Source organism: Numenius arquata, unplaced genomic scaffold, assembly GCF_964106895.1.
Source record: "Numenius arquata unplaced genomic scaffold, bNumArq3.hap1.1 HAP1_SCAFFOLD_1231, whole genome shotgun sequence".
Classification (NCBI taxonomy): Eukaryota; Metazoa; Chordata; class Aves; order Charadriiformes; family Scolopacidae; genus Numenius; species Numenius arquata.
This window is the reverse complement of record NW_027415606.1, coordinates 1-21,836: the sequence shown is the minus strand read 5'-3', so window position 1 is coordinate 21,836 and position 21,836 is coordinate 1. Positions and strand designations below refer to the sequence as shown.

General features: G+C 62.6%; 2 protein-coding genes across 2 annotated transcripts; one reads left to right on the top strand and one right to left on the bottom strand.

The window, feature by feature from the left end:
* Positions 1-1,496: 1,496 nt before the first annotated feature.
* LOC141478877 (casein kinase II subunit alpha-like) lies at positions 1,497-17,816 on the top strand. Its single transcript, XM_074167824.1, has 12 exons — positions 1,497-1,605; positions 4,202-4,313; positions 6,501-6,602; positions 9,675-9,725; positions 10,550-10,609; positions 11,463-11,546; positions 13,663-13,773; positions 14,251-14,352; positions 15,173-15,273; positions 15,391-15,539; positions 17,209-17,298; positions 17,436-17,816. Exons 1-12 carry the CDS (start codon positions 1,505-1,507, stop codon positions 17,549-17,551), a joined length of 1,179 nt encoding a protein of 392 aa, XP_074023925.1. The 5' UTR covers positions 1,497-1,504; the 3' UTR covers positions 17,552-17,816.
* Positions 17,817-19,446: 1,630 nt separating this feature from the next.
* On the bottom strand, positions 19,447-21,508 carry DGAT1 (diacylglycerol O-acyltransferase 1). The gene is given in 9 exon segments (XM_074167825.1): positions 19,447-20,151; positions 20,269-20,331; positions 20,424-20,511; positions 20,641-20,706; positions 20,814-20,815; positions 20,817-20,927; positions 21,054-21,098; positions 21,261-21,302; positions 21,422-21,508. Coding segments are annotated over 9 exon segments (651 nt in total). The 3' UTR covers positions 19,447-20,004.
* Between the last annotated feature and the right edge of the window lie 328 nt (positions 21,509-21,836).

The window sequence follows — 21,836 nt, the reverse complement described above, 5'->3', positions numbered from 1 at the left end:
TCACTGGGCCAGGGGGCTCACAGGCAGTGTCACTGGGCTGGTGGGCTCACAGGCGGTGTCACTGGGCCAGGGGGCTCACAGGCAGTGTCACTGGGCTGGTGGGCTCACAGGCAGTGTCACTGGGCCAGGGGGCTCACAGGCAGTGCCCCCAGGGCCGGTGGGCTCACAGGCGGTGTCACTGGGCCAGTGGGCTCACTTGTGGTGTCACTGGGCCAGGGGGCTCACAGGCGGTGTCACTGGGCCGGAGGGCTCACAGGCAGTGTCACTGGGCCGGTGGGCTCGCAGGCAGTGTCATTGGACCAGTGGACTCACAGGTGGTGTCACTGGGCCACTGGGCTTACAGGCAGTGCCCCCAGGGCCGGTGGGCTCACAGGCGGTGTCACTGGGCCAGTGGACTCACAGGTGGTGTCACTGGGCTGGTGGGCTCACAGGCGGTGTCACTGGGCCAGGGGGCTCACAGGCAGTGTCACTGGGCTGGTGGGCTCACAGGCGGTGTCACTGGGCCAGGGGGCTCACAGGCAGTGTCACTGGGCTGGTGGGCTCACAGGCGGTGTCACTGGGCCAGTGGACTCACAGGTGGTGTCACTGGGCTGGTGGGCTCACAGGCGGTGTCACTGGGCCAGGGGGCTCACAGGCAGTGTCACTGGGCTGGTGGGCTCACAGGCGGTGTCACTGGGCCAGGGGGCTCACAGGCAGTGCCCCCAGGGCCGGTGGGCTCACAGGCGGTGTCACTGGGCCAGTGGGCTCACTTGTGGTGTCACTGGGCCAGGGGGCTCACAGGCGGTGTCACTGGGCCGGTGGGCTCACAGGCGGTGTCACTGGGCTGGTGGGCTCACAGGCGGTGTCACTGGGCCAGTGGCCCGGGGTTGGCCCTGCAGGGCTCGCGCGGTTCCCGGCTGCCGGGGGCTGGAACAGCTCCGTCCCCGTGTCCTTGGGGAGGTGACAGGGTTTGGCTCGGGGCTCCTTGCCCTCTGCCAGCGCCGGCCCTAGCCCCGTGCCGGGAGCTGCCGGGGCGGACCTCCCTCCTCATCCTCACAGACCCCCTCTCTCCGTCCCTCTGTGTCCCCCCCCGGCCCCGTGGCGTTTGTCCCCAGTTCGGAGGTGCCAAATTTTGTCCGTTGGCATCATTTTTATCCCGTTTCCCTCCCGAAGGTGGCAAGTTCGGGGAGGACCCAGCGAGGCTGGCTCCCAGGGGGCTCCTTGGGGGCTGGAGAACCGAGGCGGGGGGGTGGTGGTGGGGGGCAGAACAGTTTTGGGGGGGGGGGGGGGAGTGCAAAGAGTGGGCTGGGATGGGGCGTGAGGGAGGACAAGCCCCACTGTGGGCACCCCGGACCCCTCTTCCCAACGGAGACCCGGCCACCGTGGCAGGGTGGCTCGTGTCCCCCACACTGGGCAGCCCCTCCACGTGCCCCCCCCTTTCTTTCTCTCTCTCTCTGCTCTGCCCCGGTGTCCCCCCCCCCCAGCCCCGACTGACGTGTGTTTGTATTTTTAGGGTGACCGAAGCATGTCGGGGCCGGTGCCCAGTCGGGCCAGGGTCTATGCCGACGTGAACACCCAGAGACCCCGCGAGTACTGGGACTACGAGTCACACGTCGTGGAATGGGGGTACGCCCGGGGGGGGGGACAGCAGGGAGGGGACAGGGGGGGACATGACACCGACAGGCTGCTCCCCTCAGCACCGGCCTTTCGGGGGGCTGCGGTGGGAAGAGGGGTCCCCATTTTCCCCGGGGAGCCCCCGGCGGCACCTTGGTGAGTGGAACCCCCCTTGGATTGAAGCGTTTCAAAGCCACCCCTGGGAGCCCCGGCTTGAAGCGAGCGCTTAATTAACGAGGGTTTGGCTTTGATTGCTGGGAAATGGGAGAAAAACCAGTGTCCCCAGGGCGCTGATGGGGAATAACCACACTGAGAGGGCTTGGTAATGGTGACACCAAACTGGGAGGGGTGGGTGACACACCAGAAGGCTGTGCCGCCATCTGGTGGGACCTGGACAGGCTGGAGAGCTGGGTTGTGAGGAACCTCATGAGGTTCTACCAGGGCAAGTCTAGGGTCCTGCACCTGAGGAGCAACAACCCCATGGACCAGTAGAGGTTGGGGGTGACCTGCTGGAGAGCAGCACTGTGGGAAAAGACCTGGTGGACACCAGGATGCCCAGGAGCCAGCAACAGGCCCTGGTGGCCAAGAAGGCCAGTGGCATCCTGGGGGGCATCAGGAAGAGCATGGAGAACCTCAAGGGAGGTCATCCTCCCCCTCTGCTCTGCCCCGGGGAGACCCCATCTGGAGCACTGGGACCAGTTCTGGGCTCCCCAGTTCCAGAAGGACAGGGAACTGCTGGAGAGGGTCCAGCAAAGGGCTACAAAGATGCTGAGGGGCCTGGAGCATCTCTCTGCTGAGGAAAGGCTGAGGGACTGGGGTCTGTTGAGTCTGGAGAAGAGCAGACTGAGGGGGGGTCTGATCAAGGCCTCTAAATACTTGAAGGGTGGGTGTCAGGAGGATGGGGCCAGTCTTTTTCCAGTGGTGCCCAGAGACAGGACAAGAGGGACCGGGCACAAACTGGAACGTGGGAAGTTCCACCTAAAGATGAGGAGGAACTTCTTTGGTGTGAGGGTGTCAGAGCCCTGGAAGAGGCTGCCCAGAGAGGTGGTGGAGTCTCCTTCTCTGGAGACATTCCAACCCCCCTGGACACGTTCCCGTGGGACCTGCTCTGGGTGCCCCTGCTCTGGCAGGGGGTTGGAGGAGATGGTCTCCAGAGGTCCCTTCCAACCCCACATCATTCTGGGACTCTGTGAAACGTTCCCCTGCTCGGGAGCACCCTGGGGCCGTGGGGACACCGCGGGGGTTCGCTGGTTGCGCTAAAAAAAATCTCTAAAATCAGTTTCTTCTCCCAAGCCGGGGGCACGGAGGGGTGGTCCCCGGGGCTGGCAGCTGGCCACGGGGCTACCACCGGCACCGGATTAGGAGCCCTCCCCGGTGCTCTCCCTCCTCTTCCCCCAAGCCCCCGCCGGCCGCTGGTACCGGTGACCTAGAAACGGAAAAAAAAAAAAAAGCTTTTTATCCCTTTCCAGCAGGTTTTTATCCCTTTCCAGCAGGTTTTTATCCACATCCAGACCCCCCCGCTCCAGGGCAGAGCCTTCGGGAATCTCTCCGGGAGGGAAACTCCCTGCCTTTGGAGAGCATCCTGGGGGCTTTGGGGTGGGTTCTTTTTTTTCCCACCCAAACAATCCTTGGAGTGAAATGGTTTTCCCCGGCTGGTGTCGTGTCCGTCCCCCCCCCCGCCCCCGGTGAAGCTGAATTAATTATTAATTAATCCTCCCCATCTGGAAGGCCAGGTTCTCCCAGCCTGAAGGAGCGGGAGCGGAGGCCGAAGCTGAACCCCCCTCTTCCTCCCAGTGCTGCCCGCCCGCCCGCTCGCTCGCTCACCCCTTCCGCTAATTAGCAATTTGTGAAATCAACCTTTTCCCAGCCTGTCGTTCCCTCCCTTCCCTCCACGTGTTTATCCCTACGGAATCCCCGGGGGGGGGGGGGGCCTGCTCCTTTCCCCCCCCCCCCCCCCCAGCTCGGCAGCTCCTGCTGCTCCCTGGGTCCTTCGCTTTAGACCTTTGTGGGGTTTCAGAACATGGAGGTTTTAGGAGTTGTTTTATTTTCTTCCCATTTCTTGTATTACGGAATACTGCTTGGGGGGGGGGGGCTCTGGATTATTTCTGTCGGGGTATTTTGCCATTAACCAGCTGCTGGGGAAGGTGGGGGGGGGGGCTCTGGAATTTTGGGGTCCCTGTAGCCCACCGTCTCCTCTGTGGGAACTTGGGGCGAGGGGAAGGTGGGAAAGCATCATCTCCGCAGGGTGGTGGGGAGGAGAGATGAGGCTGGGAGGGAGCGCCCCAGCTTTGGGTGTTGGCAGAGGCATTTTTGGGGTGTAGGGGGAGTTAGATGGCCTGGGGGGGGACCGTCCCCAAGCTCCCCGTGACGCCTGCGAGGTCTGGTGGCCATCTCCACCAGGGAGATGTTCGCTGGTGGGTCACAGGTGGGTTTGTGGTGGTGGCTACTTCTCTCCAGCCCTGGGCACGGCGGGAACACCCCGTTTTCCATAGACTGACCCCCCCCAGACCGTCACCTTCCCTGGAGGGGGGGTTGAGAAGGGTTGTCTCTAAAGCAAGCAGAGCTCCACCACCTCCTCATCTCTTGTCTCTCCCTTTCTCCCTAACAGCAACCAAGATGACTACCAGCTCGTGCGGAAACTGGGCCGGGGCAAGTACAGCGAAGTCTTCGAAGCCATCAACATCACCAACAACGAGAAAGTGGTGGTGAAAATCCTAAAGGTAGTTTTTTTTTTTTTAATTTGCTCTACCGGTTTGGTTCCTCTGGTCCTTTGGCGTCTTCTCCTCTTCCTGCCCTCTCTGGTGGAGATGGGGATGATCTTATGGTGGCCCCCAGGCAAAAGTCTCAGCTGGTTTGTCTCCTCCCCAAGGAAATGGGAGTCATGAGGACAGGGATGGTGGAACTGCTTCCCAGCAAACCTGGAGACAGGGGTGGAGGCAGAAGGAAACCCAGAATCCCAGAACGATGTAGGGGGGGAAGGGACCTCTGGAGATCATCTCCTCCAACCCCCTGCCAGAGCAGGGGCACCCAGAGCAGGTCCCACAGGAACGTGTCCAGGGGGGTTTGAATGTCTCCAGAGAAGGAGACTCCACCACCTCTCTGGGCAGCCTCTGCCAGGGCTCTGACACCCTCACACCAAAGAAGTTCCTCCTCATCTTTAGGTGGAACTTCCCACATTCCAGTTTGTGCCCGGTCCCTCTTGGCCTGTCACTGGGCACCACTGGAAAAAGACTGGCCCCATCCTCCTGACACCCACCCTTCAAGTATTTAGAGGCCTTGATCAGATCCCCCCTCAGTCTGCTCTTCTCCAGACTCAACAGACCCCAGTCCCTCAGCCTTTCCTCAGCAGAGAGATGCTCCAGGCCCCTCAGCATCTTTGTAGCCCTTTGCTGTCCCCTCTCCAGCAGTTCCCTGTCCTTCTGGAACTGGGGAGCCCAGAACTGGTCCCAGTGCTCCAGATGGGGTCTCCCCGGGGCAGAGCAGAGGGGGAGGATGACCTCCCTTGAGGTTCTCCATGCTCTTCCTGATGCCCCCCAGGATGCCACTGGCCTTCTTGGCCACCAGGGCCTGTTGCTGGCTCCTGGGCATCCTGGTGTCCACCAGGTCTTTTCCCACAGAGCTGCTCTCCAGAGAAAAGCCCTCAGCCCGGCCTCGTGTGGACATTCTGCCCGTGTCCCCCCCCTTTGCCCACCCTCTCTGTCACCCCTGCGAGGTGGCAGTTGATCTCCTCCTGACACCCCCAGCGCTCCGGGATGGTGGGGGCGCTTGAGGGGAAATGGTCTTTTCTCTGGGCCAGGTTTTGGGTCACAACCTCACCGGTTCAGCACCGCTTGCCACCCGAGCTGATAAAATCCCCCGGTGCCGGAGTCAACGGAGCCCGGAGACCTCTCCCGGGATGAGCAGAGCAGCGGGCGATGGCTCGGGCCGCGATTCCTGCCCCGGGGACGAGCACACGGGAGCTTGGGCAGCGCCCAGAGGTGGCCCACGGTCCCGCTTCTCCCCTCTCATCCCTCCCTAGGCTCAGGGGCCGCCTCTGGGCTCCTCCGCTTGCGGTGACGAGCTAATTTCTGCGGTCTCGCCGAGCCCTGTGTAATTAGAGCCTGGAGGGCTGGGTGGGTTAGAAGGAATCCTGCCGCGGCGAAGGTGGAGGGAAGGAAGGGCGGCCGTTAAGGACCACGATAAAAACAGGCGTTAAGAAAAGCTCGGGACGGGGGACGAGCGAGAAATGCCCCCGTTAATTAATTTGCCGTGTGTCTCTCGCCCCGCCTGGGATGGAGAAGAAGAAGGAGAAGGAAGGTAGCTCCAAAAGGCAGAAAAGAGCATCCCGTCTCCGGAGGCAGGAGGAGGACGTGGGTCAGCTTCCGGGGGCACGTCAGAGCTGTCCCCGCATCCCTGGGGGGACGTCCCCAGGCCGGGGGAGGGCAGCCCTGAGGGGTGACCGAGGCACGGACAGCCTTTTTCACGGGATTCTGCTTTCCTTGGGTCACTGTTTCCAAAGTTTCAGCCAAACCTGAGACTTGAGGAAACGAAGCTTGAGCTTTAAAGCCTTTTTCTTTTGTAGTAAAAGAATGTCCCAAAGGCAGGGACCTCGGTTCCTTCGGAGACGGGCTCCCAGGACACCCTTCTCTGGGGCCATTCGGGTGATGGTGGTCTGGAATCACTCTCCCTCCCTTCCTCCACAGTGCCGGGTGACGCTGGGGACGCTGTCAGGGGGATAGAGGTGGGGGTCAGACCCCCCCCAGAGGTAGACTGGGAAGACCTGGAGAACGTACCTGTTTCTCAGGGGTTCTTTTGCACGATGGATGGACCCCAGGCTCCTCCGTCTTCCTCTGCTGCATGTGGCAGCAGGAGGGTCATCAGCTGGTAACCGGCTTCTCCTTTGCTCTTCCCTCTTCCTCTTTCCTCAGCCTGTGAAAAAGAAGAAGATCAAGCGGGAGATTAAAATCCTGGAGAACCTCCGAGGAGGCCCCAACATCATCAGCCTGTTGGACATAGTGAAAGACCCCGTGGTAAGGAGGGGGAAGGGGCAGCGCTGACACCCGCGCCTGGCAGGGGGTTGCGAGGGAGCCCTTCCCGCCCACAAAATCATGGAATCACAGAATTTTAGGGGTTGGAGGGACCTCTGGAGATCCCCCAGTCCCACCCCCTACCAGGGCAAGGCCACCCAGAGCAGGTTGTATGTGTCCAGGGAGGGTTTGAAGACCTCCAGAGAAGGAGACTCCACACCCTCTCTGGCACCTTCACAGGAAAGACCTTTTCCCTGATTTTTTGGGGGGATTTCCCGTGTCCCAGTTTGTGCCCGTCGCCCCTTGTCCTGTCCCCGGGCACCACTGGGAAGAGTCTGGCCCCATCCTGTTGCCCCCCACCCTTTAGATACTGATGAGGTCCCCCCTCAGTCTGCCCTTCTCCAGCTGAACGGCCCCAGGTCCCTCAGCCAAGAGATGCTCCAGCCCCTCATCATCCTCGCAGCCCCCAGTTCCCAGTCCTTCTGGAACTGGGGGGGGGCCCAGAACTGGTCCCAGTGCTCCAGATGTGGGCAGAGCAGAGAGGTGGGGGGGAAGGATGACCTCCCTCCACCTGCTGGCCACCACCAGGAGACCATTGGCCTTCTTGGCCACCAGGGCACACTGCTGGCCCGTGGGCAACTTCTTGGCCAGAATTCCACCAACCCCCCCCGGGAATGCCACCTCTGAGCTGGGAGTGACTCCCTGGCCCACTTGGCACCCGTCTGGCAGCTGAAATCAGCCCCGGGGGGAGATCCCTCTGCGCCCGTTCCCCACTCCATCGCTGCGGGGGCAGTAGAGGAGAGGGTAGAGACGGAAGGAGATATTCCTGCCTCCTCTTCATCCCCAAAAAAGCGGCCAGGGGAGGGGGGCGGGGGGTGAGGGGGCAAGAGCTGCCTTTTTCCCGGTGGGTCGTTTGGTTTTGAGACCACCCGGGTCTTGGGATTTTGCCAGGAGAAACCTTGCCGGGTGCTGGATGGCAGGGATCTCCCTGGGATCCTTGGGGAACGCCGGCTGGATTCGGGATCTGCCCTGCCTTGGGGTGGTGCCGTCGTCAAACCCATCGGGATGTTTTCCTCCCCCCACTTCCCAGCCCCGGCGCCCTGCAGTGGGATCCTTAGATTTCTTCTAATCCTCTGTATCCTCCCAAAATCATGATTTTTTTTGTTGATTTTTTGGCCTTCCTGGCTCTTCCCAATTTTCCCCTTCCAAGCTGGGGGGGGGGGGATGGCTTTTCCCTCTCTTACCCCCGTGCATCCAGGGAATCCCACTCTCCTGAGCTGGTAGGGGTGATGTGGGGCAGGATTCCTGGATTACGGTGGGTTCGGGGGGGCACCAGCAGCGTGAAACCCCCCCCCTCCGCTGCCAAAAGACCCCGGAGGGGGTCTTTTGGCAGCGGAGGGGGGGGGGTTTCACGTGGGCAGAGTGATAAAAGCGTGGCCCATTTTCTCCCCAAGGCCCCTCACTCGGTGCCTCCTGCCACGCTGATTAAAAACCCGCGCCAGGATGAATTAACGAGGCCGGTTTGGAGCCGGGTTTAATCCTCCCACGGGCCCGGGGAGGGGGTGGGGGGTGGGGGGAAAGCGGGCGGCTGGTTGTGGGGAGATAACCTGGGGGGGGGGGACACTGCTCCTTCTGGCTCCGCTGCTCCTTCTTCCAGACCCCCCCACCCTGGTGCCGTTTGGGGTGAGGAAAGCGAAGGAAAATTTCAGGATTTGGGGATTTCAGGGCCGGAGAGCGGGGAATCGAGGTGGGGGGGGGGCTGTTTTGGGGAGCAGGGGGGGCCAGAGAACTAGTGGGGGGCTGAGAGTGATGGCCACCGTGCGAGGGCTCGGGGTGGTCTGTGGCCAAAAGGGCTGAGCTGGGGTGTATTTGGGGGGGGGCTGTGCAGAGAGGGGGGGGGGTTCTCCCTGCACACAGCCCTCGGGAATCCTGCCCGGAGGAGGAGGAGGAGGAGGAGATCAAAGAGGAAGGGGAAGGGGTGGGGAGAGCCCTAGGAAAACAAGCCAGAAAACGTGGCCGGAGACCTGGGGGTGGCAGCTCGCTGGGCTCCTGCGGGGGGGGAAGGGTCCGTGTGCCCCCTCCTCTTACGGCTCCCCCCACCTTCTCCTTTCTCTGAAGTCTTTGTGAGATGGGGGGGTCTCGCAGTCGGAGCCCCTTCCCCGGCTCTAGCGAAGCTGCAGGGCACTGCGCTTAAAAACCAGACCTCGGGGGCCCCTGGGCTGGACACGGGGCTGCTGCCCCCTCCCTGCCTGCCCCCTTTCTGTGTTCTCCTGCCTTGAGGAATCATAGAATCATGGAATTCTCCAGGTTGGAAGGGCCCTTTCGGCTCCTGGAGCCCCACCACGGACCCAGCACTGACCAACCCACCACTGACCCATGTCCCTCAGCACCACCTCTGCCCGGCTTTTCAGTCCCTCCAGGGATGGCGACTCCACCACTGCCCTGGGCAGCCTCTGCCAAGGCTTCACAGCCCTTTCCAGGAAGGAATTTTCCCCAATATCCATCCTAAACGCCCCCCTGGCCCAACTGGAGGCCGTTTCCTCTTGTTCCTTGGGAGAAGAGACCGACCCCCCTTGGCTACACCCTCCTTTCAGGGAGCTGTAGAGAGCGATGGGGTCTCCCCTCAGCCCCCTTTTCTCCAGGCTGAACCCCCCCAGCTCCCTCACAAGTTCTCCAGCCCCTTCTCCTTGGTCTCCAGCCCCCTCCCCAGCTCCGTTGCCCTTCTCTGGACACGCTCCAGCCCCTCAATGGCTTTCCTGTCTTGGGGGGCCCAAAACTGGACCCAGCCCTCGAGGTGAGGCCTCACCAGTGCCCAGTACAGGGGGGACCATCACCGCCCCAGCCCTGCTGGCCACATTGTTCCTGACGCAATCCATGCTGGTGGCCTTCTTGGCCACCTGGGCACACTGCTGGCTCCTATTCACCCCCTGTTGACCAACACCCCCAGGTCCTTTTCCCCCCGGGGCGGCTTATTCCCAAGCTTGGAGCGTCCGTGGGGGTCGGCGTGACCCAAAGAAAAAGACTAAACCTCTCTCTTTTGTGTCTGTCTCTGGCCCGGGTGTCCCTGCCCCGCAGTCTCGGACGCCGGCCCTGGTCTTCGAGCACGTCAACAACACAGATTTCAAGGTGAGCACCCACCATCACCACCATCACCACCATCACCACCGACACCTCCCGCATCCCATGGTGGGGGGGTCTGGGAGAGCTCCTCCGGGCTCCCAGAGGGATTCCCGACCCGCTCTCGTGGTGGGGAGGGGACAGTCCTCTGTTTCAGAGGCACACGGTATCTCGGGAATGGCTGGCACCGCGAGGGGCTAGCGGATTTGGGGCAGTGGCCAGCTGCTCTTCTCCGACATTTCCCAGCGAAGGGAAGAGCCGGGGGGGGGTACGGCGCTGGCCGTGGGGATCATCCCGGCCCATCCCCAGGTCCCTCCTCTCTCGGCCGCGTTGCCCAAGCCATCGTGGGCTTGCGTTGGCAATCTGCTGTTGGCCAATTTGGCCGGCTGAAAGCTTGGATTAGTTGAGGCTCGTGTCCCTGGAGGCTGGGCCGGGCGGGAGGAGACGAGGAGGGTGACGGAGACGGGCTGTGGGAGTCAGCGATGCGGCAGCCGCTTCGCCTTGTGTTCCGAGCAGTCGTTAATGCCCGTTGTAAATCCCCGTGTGGCCCCAATTCCCCCCAATTCTTCTCCCCGAGGCTTGTCTGGGGGGATTTCTCCCCGCTCTCCGGCTCTCATCCTCACGGGTGGGAAACCGGGGTCTCGCTGGGGGTCTTGGAGCTTCCCCGGGTGGAAGCAGGGATGCTCCGGGGGTTGGCTACTCACACCGAGAGCCTGGCTTCTCCCTGTGAGCCGGCGGTTCCCGGGAGGGGAAATTTGGGCTGTAAAGGGTTATAAATGGCTACAAAACCACCCCGTGTTTTGTTGACCTGCTTCTCCTCTCCCTTCTGCCAGCAACTCTACCAGACGCTATCGGATTTTGACATTCGGTTCTACATGTATGAAATCCTAAAGGTAAGCTCCCCACCCCACCCCGCCATGGGGAACGGCTGGAAAAATCCCATAATCCCACAGAAAACCCTTGCTCAAGCAAAATCTGCCCCCCCACTCCCCGCCCCGAGGAGCCCGCCCTGAAGCTCGTTTGGCTACTGCACCCTGCTGGATCATTGCCCGGCCGTCCCCACGTGGGAATGGCTTCTTGGGGCCGCTGGCGAGGGGTGGCTCGGACGCTGTGGAGTTGCAAGGTCATCCCGTCCTTGGGAAGCAGAAGCCACCTCCTTTTTCTCCCCGGTGTCCTCTCCCAAGACTTCTCTGCCTCCGCTGGGGCCTGGTTTTGGAAGTGGCTTTGGTTGCCCGCTGCCGTTGGGGCCGTGGCCGTGCTGGAGCTGGCTCGGGTGGTCAACCAAGAGTGGTCTAAGGGCATGGAGACCCTCTCCCAGGGCATTCCCAGCCATTCCCACCAGCGGAGAGTGGCCAGGATTGACCCCAGTGTCCCATCTGGGAGATGGCAACATCTGAAGGAGGGCTCCTTCGGCGCCGTGTCCCCTCCGGTGGGGCTGGAGAGGGATGTGGGGGTTGCCCCCAAATCTCTTGGCTTCGGGCTGGGTTTCAGGGGGACAGTGGGGCTGCGGCGTCGATTTTGGTGGTCTCCTCCCAGGAGAGGGGACGGTGAGTGCCGGACACCGGGGAGGGTCCACACCAGAGATGGCCATGTAGGATGTGGGGTAGGACCGGGGTCTGGAGATCCCTGGGGAAGGTTGAGGACGGATGTCACCGCCGCGGGGGCTGGCTCTGTCCCATCGCGGCCTCGGGCTCGGCCTCGTTGGGCAAGAGAAAGTCTTTCTGAGGGCTGCCGTTCTGTCCCCAGGCGCTGGACTACTGTCACAGTATGGGTGTCATGCACCGAGACGTCAAGCCACACAACGTCATGATTGACCACGAGCACAGAAAGGTACGGGGCCGGAAAAGGGGGAAACGCTGTTGGTTCTCCCTGCCTGGTGCTGGGAGGCTGGAAAACACCTCACATCCCACCATCAACCCAACCCTGACCAACCCACCACTGACCCGTGTCCCTCAGCACCACCTCTGCCCGGCTTTTCAATCCCTCCAGGGATGGTGACTCCACCACTGCCCTGGGCAGCCTCTGCCAAGGCTTCCCAGCCCTTTCCAGGAAGGAATTTTCCCCAATATCCATCCTAAACGCCCCCCTGGCCCAACTGGAGGCCGTTTCCTCTTGTTCCTTGGGAGAAGAGACCGACCCCCCCCGGCTACACCCTCCTTTCAGGGAGCTGTAGAGAGCGATGGGGTCTCCCCTCAGCCCCCTTTTCTCCAGGCTGAACCCCCCCAGCTCCCTCACAAGTTCTCCAGCCCCTTCTCCTTGGTCTCCAGCCCCCTCCCCAGCTCCGTTGCCCTTCTCTGGACACGCTCCAGCCCCTCAATCAGTGTCTTTTTTGCCCTGAGGCCACTTGGCTCCTGGCAAAGAGCCTTTGGCCAGCAAGAGAACCAGCCCTTCGCTTCCCCCCACCCCATCCAGCACGGACTCAGCACCTTCATCCCACCTCCAGCTGCCACAAACCCTTGTGGTTTCCCTGGAAAAGGTTAATTCCACCTGTTTTCTACCCAAATCCAGCACCGAGTCTGGATTTGGGCAGGAAAACCTTGCTTTGAGGTCCTGACGGGGGCCCCCAGCGCGGGGAGGGGGCAGCCCTTTGTTTGGGAATCCAGGTGACCATAAAACCCCCCGCACCTGCGGCCCGTAAATTCCCTTTTATTTGCCACCTGGTTTGGGGGGCCGGGGGAAGGGGGGGGGGGGGGGGGGGGAGCTCGTAAATTTAGCCACCGGCCAGCTGCCAACCTCACGTGAAAAATAAAAAAAAGACTTCAAAAGGGTGGCTGCTGGCACGGGGAGAGGGGGAGCCGGGCGTCTCCCCCCGTGGCTCGGGAAGAGCCTCCTGTGGCCAGTGAATGCCCCGGTCGGCCGTTATCGGAGCAGGAAGGGGCTGAATCACACACACACACCCACACACCCCCACACCCCCCCACACACCCCCGCCCTGCCCTTTGAAATCTTCCCTCGCTCCGTGCTGCCGGCTGCGTTTCCGTGTAGCCGCCATCCTCGCACCGGGGCTGAGCCCTTCCTTCTCCCCGGATTTAGCGTTAAACCCACTGGAGATGTCCCAAATCTCCATTTTAATCGGAATTCTGGCATCAGCCGACTGGGAAATCCACCTTTGGTGTGTTTCAGGGTCAGAATCACCCAACGGGCTGAGTGGGAAGGGACCTTAAAGGCCATCTAGGTCCTATGGGCAGGGACACCTCCCGCCAGAGCAGGTTGCTCCAAGCCCCCTCCAACCTGGCCTTGAACCCCTCCAGGGATGGGGCAGCCACAGCTTCTCTGGGCAACCTGGGCCAGGCTCTCACCACCCTCACACCAAAGAAGTTCTCCCCCAGATCTCACCTAAATCTCCCCTTTTTCAGCTTAAAACCCTTCCCCCTCCTCCTATGGCTCCCCTCCCTCATCCAGAGTCCCTCCCCAGCTTTCCTGGAGCCCCTTTAGAGCTCCTTCTAGTCCCTAAGGTCTCCCCGGAGCCTCCTCTTCTCCAGGCTGAACCCCCCCAACTCTCTCAGCCTGTCCTCCCAGCAGAGGGGCTCCAGCCCTCCCAGCATCTCCGTGGCCTCCTCTGGCCCCGCTCCAACAGCTCCACGTCTCTCCTTCTGATGTCCTCAGAGCTTGAGGCAGGTACCAAGCTGCTGGAAAGCCATAATTAGGGAGTAATTAGCAATGGCTTGCCGTCAGAGCCGCAGGCAGCGCTCACGGGATTGTCCCAGGGCTGGTGTTACCTGGTATTAACGACCCGGCTGATGGACCGGAGACCGTGCAGGGTCAACGAGCGACGCTGGGGAGGGCTGCGAGTCCTCTGGAATCCCCCCCTGACCGGTCCGAGAGACCAGGAGGGGCAGGTTAATGGTGACAAACCCACCGAGGGCCGCAGGAGTGGTGGTCCTGGGTTCTACGTGGTGGTGGTGGGTCCCCATACCCACGTCCTCTCTTCTCCCACCCCCGCCAGCTGCGCCTGATCGACTGGGGGCTGGCGGAGTTCTACCACCCCGGGCAGGAGTACAACGTGCGGGTGGCCTCCCGGTACTTCAAGGGACCGGAGCTCTTGGTAGATTATCAGGTACGTTCCCGGCAGCGGAAGGACGATGGCTTTGGAGATGATCCCGGCATCCTTTGGCCACGGCGTCCCACCCCTCCTGCGCCTGGACACGTCCCCGGTGGGTCACAACCTGCCCCTGAGAGGGACAAGAGATGGCCCAACCGGTTGGAAAAGCTCTTGAGGGATTGGTGTCATCTCCCCTGGGGTGAATCTTGGGCCAAATATGGGGAAGGTGGCAATAAAAGAGAGGATCCACCACCCTCCCAACGGCCCTTGGGTGCTCTTGGGTGGTCGGGGGTCTTGCCCACGATGGATGAGACCAGTCCTGAAGTCCTGAAGGTCCTGGGCAAAGCAGAGCATGGGGCTGGTGGCCACGGTACCAGAAACGCCCCCCTCTGCTCTCTGCCGTCCTCTGGGGGGGGGTGTCTCAGTGCATCTTCCCTCCCCCTCCCGGAGCTTCACTGACCTCCCTTCTCCCTCTTTTTTGGCTTTTTCCAGATGTACGACTACAGCTTGGACATGTGGAGTTTGGGCTGCATGCTGGCCAGCATGATCTTCCGGAAAGAGCCCTTCTTCCACGGCCACGACAACTACGACCAGGTGAGACACCCCTCCAGGGCAGCACCCAGCACCATCTCCATCCCCCTTCCCACCTTGGCGTGTCATCTCCATCCCATCCCCACCCTGGGGTATCATCTCCATCGTTTCCCCACCCTGGGGTCGCATCTCTATCCCCTCCCCACCCTGGGGTGTCATCTCCATCCCCTCCCTATGCCAGGGTCTTGTCTCCATCCCCTCCCCACCTCAGGGTCTCCTCTCCATCCCCTCCCCACCCTGGGGTCACATCTCCATCCCCTCCCCAACACCAGCTCCGGGGAGACCTTGGAGCCCCTTCCAGTCCCTCAAGGGGCTCCAGGAAAGCTGGGGAGGGACTCTGGATCAGGGAGGGGAGCCATGGGATGAGGGGGAAGGGTTTTAAGCTGAAAGAGGGGAGATTCGGGTGAGATGTGGGGAGGAAGTTCTTCCCCCTGAGGGTGGTGAGAGCCTGGCCCAGGTTGCCCAGAGAAGCTGTGGCTGCCCCATCCCTGGAGGGGTTCAAGGCCAGGTTGGAGGGGGCTTGGAGCGACCTGCTCTGGTGGGAGGTGTCCCTGCCCAGGGCAGGGGGTGGCACTGGGGGGGCTTTTAAAGGTCCCTTCCCACCCAAACCCTGTGGTGGTTCCGTGGTTCTCACCCACCGCAGCCCAGGAGAAGGGTCTGCAGGAACCTGTTGGGATCCCGACTCCACTTTCCACCCCGGAGAGGGCCGGGAGCGTGTCCTTCTCCAGCTATGGAGCTGGATCCACACTGGGGGGGGGTGGGGGGGGGTGTGGGGGCCGGGACCCCCGTTGTCACCCCTCGGCGTTGTCCCTTCTGCCGGCAGCTGGTGCGCATCGCCAAAGTGCTGGGGACGGAGGACCTCTACGACTACATCGACAAGTACAACATCGAGCTCGACCCCCGCTTCAACGACATCCTCGGCAGGTGGGTGCCCCCCCCCTACCCCCCCCCCCAAAATCCTCCCTCTCTCCCAGAGCAAGGGAGGGGGAGGAGGGGCTGATGGATGGAGCTCTTTCCTTCCTCCTTCCTTCCTCCCGGCAGACACTCGCGGAAGCGATGGGAGCGCTTCGTGCACAGCGAGAACCAGCACCTGGTGAGCACCGAGGCCCTGGATTTCTTGGACAAGCTGCTGCGCTACGACCACCAGACGCGCCTCACCGCCCGCGACGCCATGGAGCACCCCTATTTCTGTACGGCCAGACACCCCCCCAAACACACACACCCCACACACCACCTCCCGGGGGGGCCACCGCTCTGTGTGTGTGTGTGTCCCACCCTGCCCAGAGCCCACCGTTCCTCACTGATGGTCCTCCTGCTCCTTCTCCATCTCCCACGCTGCAGCTCCATCCTCTCATCCATCCCCCCCCACCCCTCTATGGGGCTGCTGCCCCTTCTCTGGGGGGGGGGGTGTGACAAGACAACCCCCCTGTGTGTGTGTGTGTGTGTGTGTGTGTGTGTGTGTGTGTTCCCCACCCTGCCCAGAACCCACCGTTCCCCGCCCTGATGGTCCTCCTGCTCCTTCTCCATCTCCCACGCTGCAGCTCCATCCTCCCATCCATCCCCCCCCACCCCTCTATGGGGCTGCTGCCCCTTCTCTGGGGGGGGGTGTGACAAGACAACCCCCCCTCCCTCTCTTTGTGTGTGTGTGTGTGTGTGTGTGTGTTCCCCACCCTGCCCAGAGCCCACCGTTCCCCACCCTGATGGTCCTGCTCCTTCTCCATCGCCCACGCTGCAGCTCCATCCTCCCATCCATCCCCCCCCCCACCTCTATGGGGCTGCTGCCCCTTCTCTGGGGGGGGGGGTGTGACAAGACAACCCTCCTCTGTGTGTGTGTGTGTGTGTGTGTGTGTGTGTGTGTGTGTTCCCCACCCTGCCCAGAGCCCACCGTTCCCCACCCTGATGGCCCTGCTCCTTCTCCATCGCCCACGCTGCAGCTCCATCCTCCCATCCATCCCCCCCCCGCCTATATGGGGCTGCTGCCCCTTCTCTGGGGGGGGGGTGTGTGACAAGACAACCCCCCTCCCTCTCTTTGTGTGTGTGTGTGTGTGTGTGTGTGTGTGTGTGTCCCACGCTGCCCAGAGCCCACCGTTCCCCACCCTGATGGTCCTCCTGCTCCTTCTCCATCTCCCACGCTGCAGCTCCATCCTCTCATCCATCCCCCCCCCCATGGGGCTGCTGCCCCTTCTCTGGGGGGGGGGGGTGACAAGACAACCCCCCTCCCTCTCTTTGTGTGTGTGTGTGTGTGTCCCACCCTGCCCAGAGCCCACCGTTCCCCACCCTGATGGTCCTCCTGCTCCTTCTCCATCTCCCACGCTGCAGCTCCATCCTCCCATCCATCCCCCCCCACCCCCACCTCTATGGGGCTGCTGCCCCTTCTCTGGGGGGGGGGGGTGACAAGACAACCCCCCTCCCTCTCTTTGTGTGTGTGTGTGTGTGTGTGTGTCCTACCCTGCCCAGAGCCCACCGTTCCCCACCCTGATGGTCCTGCTCCTTTTCCATCGCCCACGCTGCAGCTCCATCCTCCCATCCATCCCCCCCCCCACCTCTATGGGGCTGCTGCCCCTTCTCTGGGGGGGGGGGGGGGTGACAAGACAACCCCCCCCTGTGTGTGTGTGTGTGTGTGTGTGTGTTCCCCACCCTTCCCAGAACCCACCGTTCCTCACCCTGATGGTCCTCCTGCTCCTTCTCCATCTCCCACGCTGCAGCTCCATCCTCCCATCCATCCCCCCCCCTGCCTATATGGGGCTGCTGCCCCTTCTCTGGGGGGGGCTGTAACAAGACACTAGCCCTCCCCCTCCCCACCAAGACACACTGACCCCCCCCCCCACCTCTTTGTGTCTCCCCCCTCCCCAAAACCAGATCCCATAGCGAAAGACCCGGCCAGGATCGGCACCTCGGCTGGACTCTCGGCCACCAACACCCCCGTCAGCTCCTCCAGTATGTTGGCAGGTGAGCACCGGGCTCTCACTGGGGAAACTGGGCGGGGGGGGGGGGGGGGGAGTGTGGTGGTCCAGGATCCAAGCCTTCCTGACCCCCCCACCCCCTCTTTCTCCCTGTCTGTGTGTGTGTGTCCCCCCCCCTTCCAGGTATTACCTCTCTGTCGGCGTCCCAGCCCATGGGGGGCCTGGCTGCTTCGCCCGTCATCTCCTCGCCCAACGCCCTGGGCTCGCCGGTCCCTGCCACCGCCGGTGGCCAGCCCTGAACTCGCCTCCTGGCCACCACCACACACACACCCCCCCCACGGCAAACACCCCCCTCCCTCCCTTCTGCCCCCCCCCTCCCAGGCCACCACCGCCTCTGCCTTGGGCCCTCCCGCCTGGACCCAACCCCCCCCCCAAACCCCAGCCCCGGGGGGGGGGTGTGTGTTTCAGAAAAGGGGTTTTTGGGGGGGGGGGGGGGGGGATAGAGGGGGACGGGAGGGCGCTTTGGAATTTTATTTTTATTTCTGTTGAGTACGGGAAAGAAGGAAAAGAGAAAAAAAAAAAAAAAAAGAAAAAAAGAGCAAAAATGAAAACCGTAGGCTTTTGGGGTGTTTTGTTTTATTTTTTTTCCCTTTTTTTTTTTTTGGGGGGGGGGGTTGTGGTGTGGGTTTTTTTTTTTTTCTCTCTCTCTCTGTGCAGTCACAGCCTCGCACGCTGCGGCCCCCAGGGTGGGGGGGGGGGTGTCCAGCCGGAGCCGCCCCCCCCCCCCCCCCCCAAGGGCGGTGGGTCGTGAGGCAGCGACAGTGTAGAAATCTAAAAATAATAATAATAATAATTATAATAATAAAAATTTATTTTCTATGTCCCTAAGCAGGACGGCAGGAGCCGCGGCTTCTTCTCAGCTGGGGGGGGGGGGGGGGGACACACATGACACGGTGGGGGACAGGGGTGTCCCCCCCCCCCCAAGTGCAGGGCAATGGTTGGGGGGGGGGGGCTTTGTGGCTCCTTTGCTGGCTCTTCCCCTCCCCCCCCCAATCCCAAGTCCTTATGGTGGCCCCTTCCCAGCCCTAAAGGCTCCGAAAAGCTGGGGGGGGGGGGGACACGACAGACTCTTGATCGCCCTTCCTGGTGCCCCCCCCTTCCTCCCGGTGTCCCCCCTTCCTTCCTGGTGCCTCCCCCCCTCCTGGTGTCCCCCCCTCCCTCCTGGTGTCCCCCCTCTCTCCTGAAGCCACCCACCCCGGTGTCCCCTGCACCCCTCCTGGAGCCCCCCCCCCCCCCCCCCTTCCTGATATCCCCCCGCACCCCTCCTGGAGCACCCCCCTGGGGACCCTTGGGGGTAGGAGGTGGCAGCAAGGGACTGGGAGCTGCTGGTGACGGTGGGGGACGGACACACACACACACACACACACCCACCCACCCACCCACACCCACACACACACACCCACCCACCCACACACACACACCCTGCTCCCTCCACCCCCCCTGCCCCAGGCCAGGGCTGAGCCCCCCCCATACCCCCCCCAGGATGGGACACACACCGACAGACACACACACAGACACACACACACACCCCGACACACACACACCCCGACACAGACAGACACACACACCCCGACACACACACACACCCCGACACACACACACACCCCGACAGACACACACACCCCGACAGACACACCCCCCGACACACACACAGACACACACACACAGACACACACACACACAGACACACACACCCCGACACACACACACACCCCGACACACACAGACACAGACACACACACACCCCGACACACAGACACACACACCCCGACACACACACCCCCCGACACACACACAGACAGACACACACACACCCCGACACACACACACCCCGACACACACACACCCCGACACACACACGCACACGCAGACGCACACACGCACACGCAGACGCACACACGCAGACGCACACACGCAGACGCACACACGCAGACACACACACGCAGACACACACACGCAGACACAGACACACACACACCCCCCGACACAGACACCCCCCGACACAGACACCCCCCGACACAGACACCCCCCGACACAGACACACACACCCCCCGACACACACACACACACCCCCCGACACACACACACACACACACACACGTCCGGAGGGGAGGGAGGAACGAGGCTTGGAAAAAAAAAACCCAAAAGACACTTTAATCACTCGCTCTTTGACAGAATCTGGAAGGGGTTAAAAAGTGGCTGGAGGTGGCCCAGGGCTCGCGGCCACCACTGGCCACCGGTGGGCCAGCTCCGGGGGGGGGGGGGGGGGGGGGGATATGGGGGTGAGACACCCCCCCCTCCCCGAGGAGTGAGAGAGGGACGGATGGGACAGTCCCACTGCGGGGACAGTCCCTTAAAGTGCCTGAACGAGGAGGAGGAGGAGGAGGCTCCACCGGGGCCACTTAAAGCTATGGGGGGGGGGCAACCGGAGCCAAGGGTGGGGGGGGGGGGGGTTCTCCTGCCTCCCCCTCCCCAGGTGCGTTGTGTCCGCCCCCCCCCCCCCCCCCAACCCGGGGTGGGGGGCTATTGCATTGATCCGACATTCAATTCACAAGGACGGTGAGGCCACCCCAGCGCCCGCTGTCCCCCCCCCCCCCCTCCAAGGGGGAATTGTCCCAAGGCGGAGGGGGAGGGGGGGAAGAAGGGGGGGGGGGGGGGTTGTCCCCGAGGTGGGGGGGGGACACAGATGACGTCACTGGTTGCCTTCATAGTTGAGGACGTAGTAGTCGTGGACGTACATGAGGACGGCGATGGGCTGCCCGATGATGAGGGAGATCCAGACGGCCGCGTTCCCGTAATTCCCCCGCAGGAACCTGGGCACCAGCCAGGCCATGGGGATCTGGGAAGGGATAGAGAAAATTCCCTGTGTCCCGTCGTCCCGTCATCCCCCCACCCAAATCCATCTTCAGCTGCCAGCGAAAGCGGGGGGACCCCCCCCACCGAGGGTTGCCCTCACCTGAGCCGCCATCCCCATGAAGGCCCAGAGGCGGAACATCTTCAGGGGGACGCTCACCAAGTACTGCAGGGACACGTGGGGGGGGGGGGCTCAGGAAGGGCTGAGGGGGGGGGGTCCCCACAGCCCCCCCCCCAAAGCCCGGAGGGGGCACCCACCTCGTGGAAGAAGGCGGAGGCCAGGAAAACGGCCGTCTGGGCTACCCACTTGCTGGCCCCCCGCTTCAGCATGGGCTTGTAGAAGTGCCTGGAGGCAGGGGGGGTCAGCACCCCGTTAGAGCAGGGCCCTGGGAGGGTCGCAGCCCAGAATGGGGGTACGGGGAGGTGGGGGGGGGGGGGACACACAGGGCACACACCCCCCACACCCCCCCAATACCTGAGACACCACTTGTGGACGGGGATGTTCCAGTTCTGCCAGAAATAAGTCACCGACTCTGAGTTCCTGGGGAGAAAAGGCAGCAAGAAGGTGTTCGGGGGGGGGACACACATGGACACACACACACACCCCCCCCTCCCTAAAAATGTGTGTGTGGGGGGGCCATCACTCACCACCCAGTCCCTATAAAACTCCCTGTCCCCAAACTGCATCACTTCGGCCACCACGTTGAGGCAGGAGTGGAAGAACCAGTAGAAGAGATTGAGCCAGATGAGGTGGTTGGGGACCTGGCGGAGAGGGGGGGGGGACACACACAGACACCCCATGAGACAAGGGGGGGGGGGGGGGGCTGTGTGTGGTGTGTGTGTGTGTGTGTGGTGTGTGTCCCCCCCCCGGGGGGCAGGGCTACTCACGGCCAGTTTGAGGAGCCGCTCGATGATGCGGGAATAATCCATGTCCTGCAAAATAAAATTAAAAAATAAAAATAAATAAAGCAGGGGCCACCGTCACAGTGGGGGGGGGAAGGAACAGAGGAGGGGAGAAGGGGGGGGGGGGGTCACAGTACCCCACCCACCCCCCCCACTTAATCACCCAGCCCTGGGGGGAGCCCCAGCACTCACCCGGAAGGGTTTCATGGAGTTCTGGATCGTGGGCACCATCCACTGGAAGAGAAAACCCGGCTGAAGCCCGGGGAGGGGGCAACCCCCCCCCCCCACCACCACCCCCAGGGCTGTAGAAGCCCCCCCCGGGCCAACAGAGCCCCCCCCCCCCCCCCAAATACCTGCTGGATCAGCCCCACCATCAGCTGGATGAAGAAGAGCTGGAAGAGAGAGGCAGCCACGGAGCCATCAGTGGGGGTGCCCCCCATCACAGGGAGAGCCCCCCCCCATCACAGGGAGAGCCCCCCCCCATCACAGGAGAGCCCCCCCTCCTGCCTCAGGGACACCACCCCCCCCCCCCCCTCCATTATCTCCCCCCATCATCTCAGAGAACCCCCCCCCCCCCCCAAGTCATCCCTCCCACCTGGGGGCACCCTCTCATCAACCCCCCGCCTCTGTCTCAGGGACACCCCCCCCCCATCCTCCTTCCACCTCAAGGACCCCCCCATCATCTTAAAGACACCCCCCCCCCCAAATCATCCCTCCCATCTCAAAGACCTCCCCCCCCCCCATCTTCCATCCCCGTCGCCCATATCC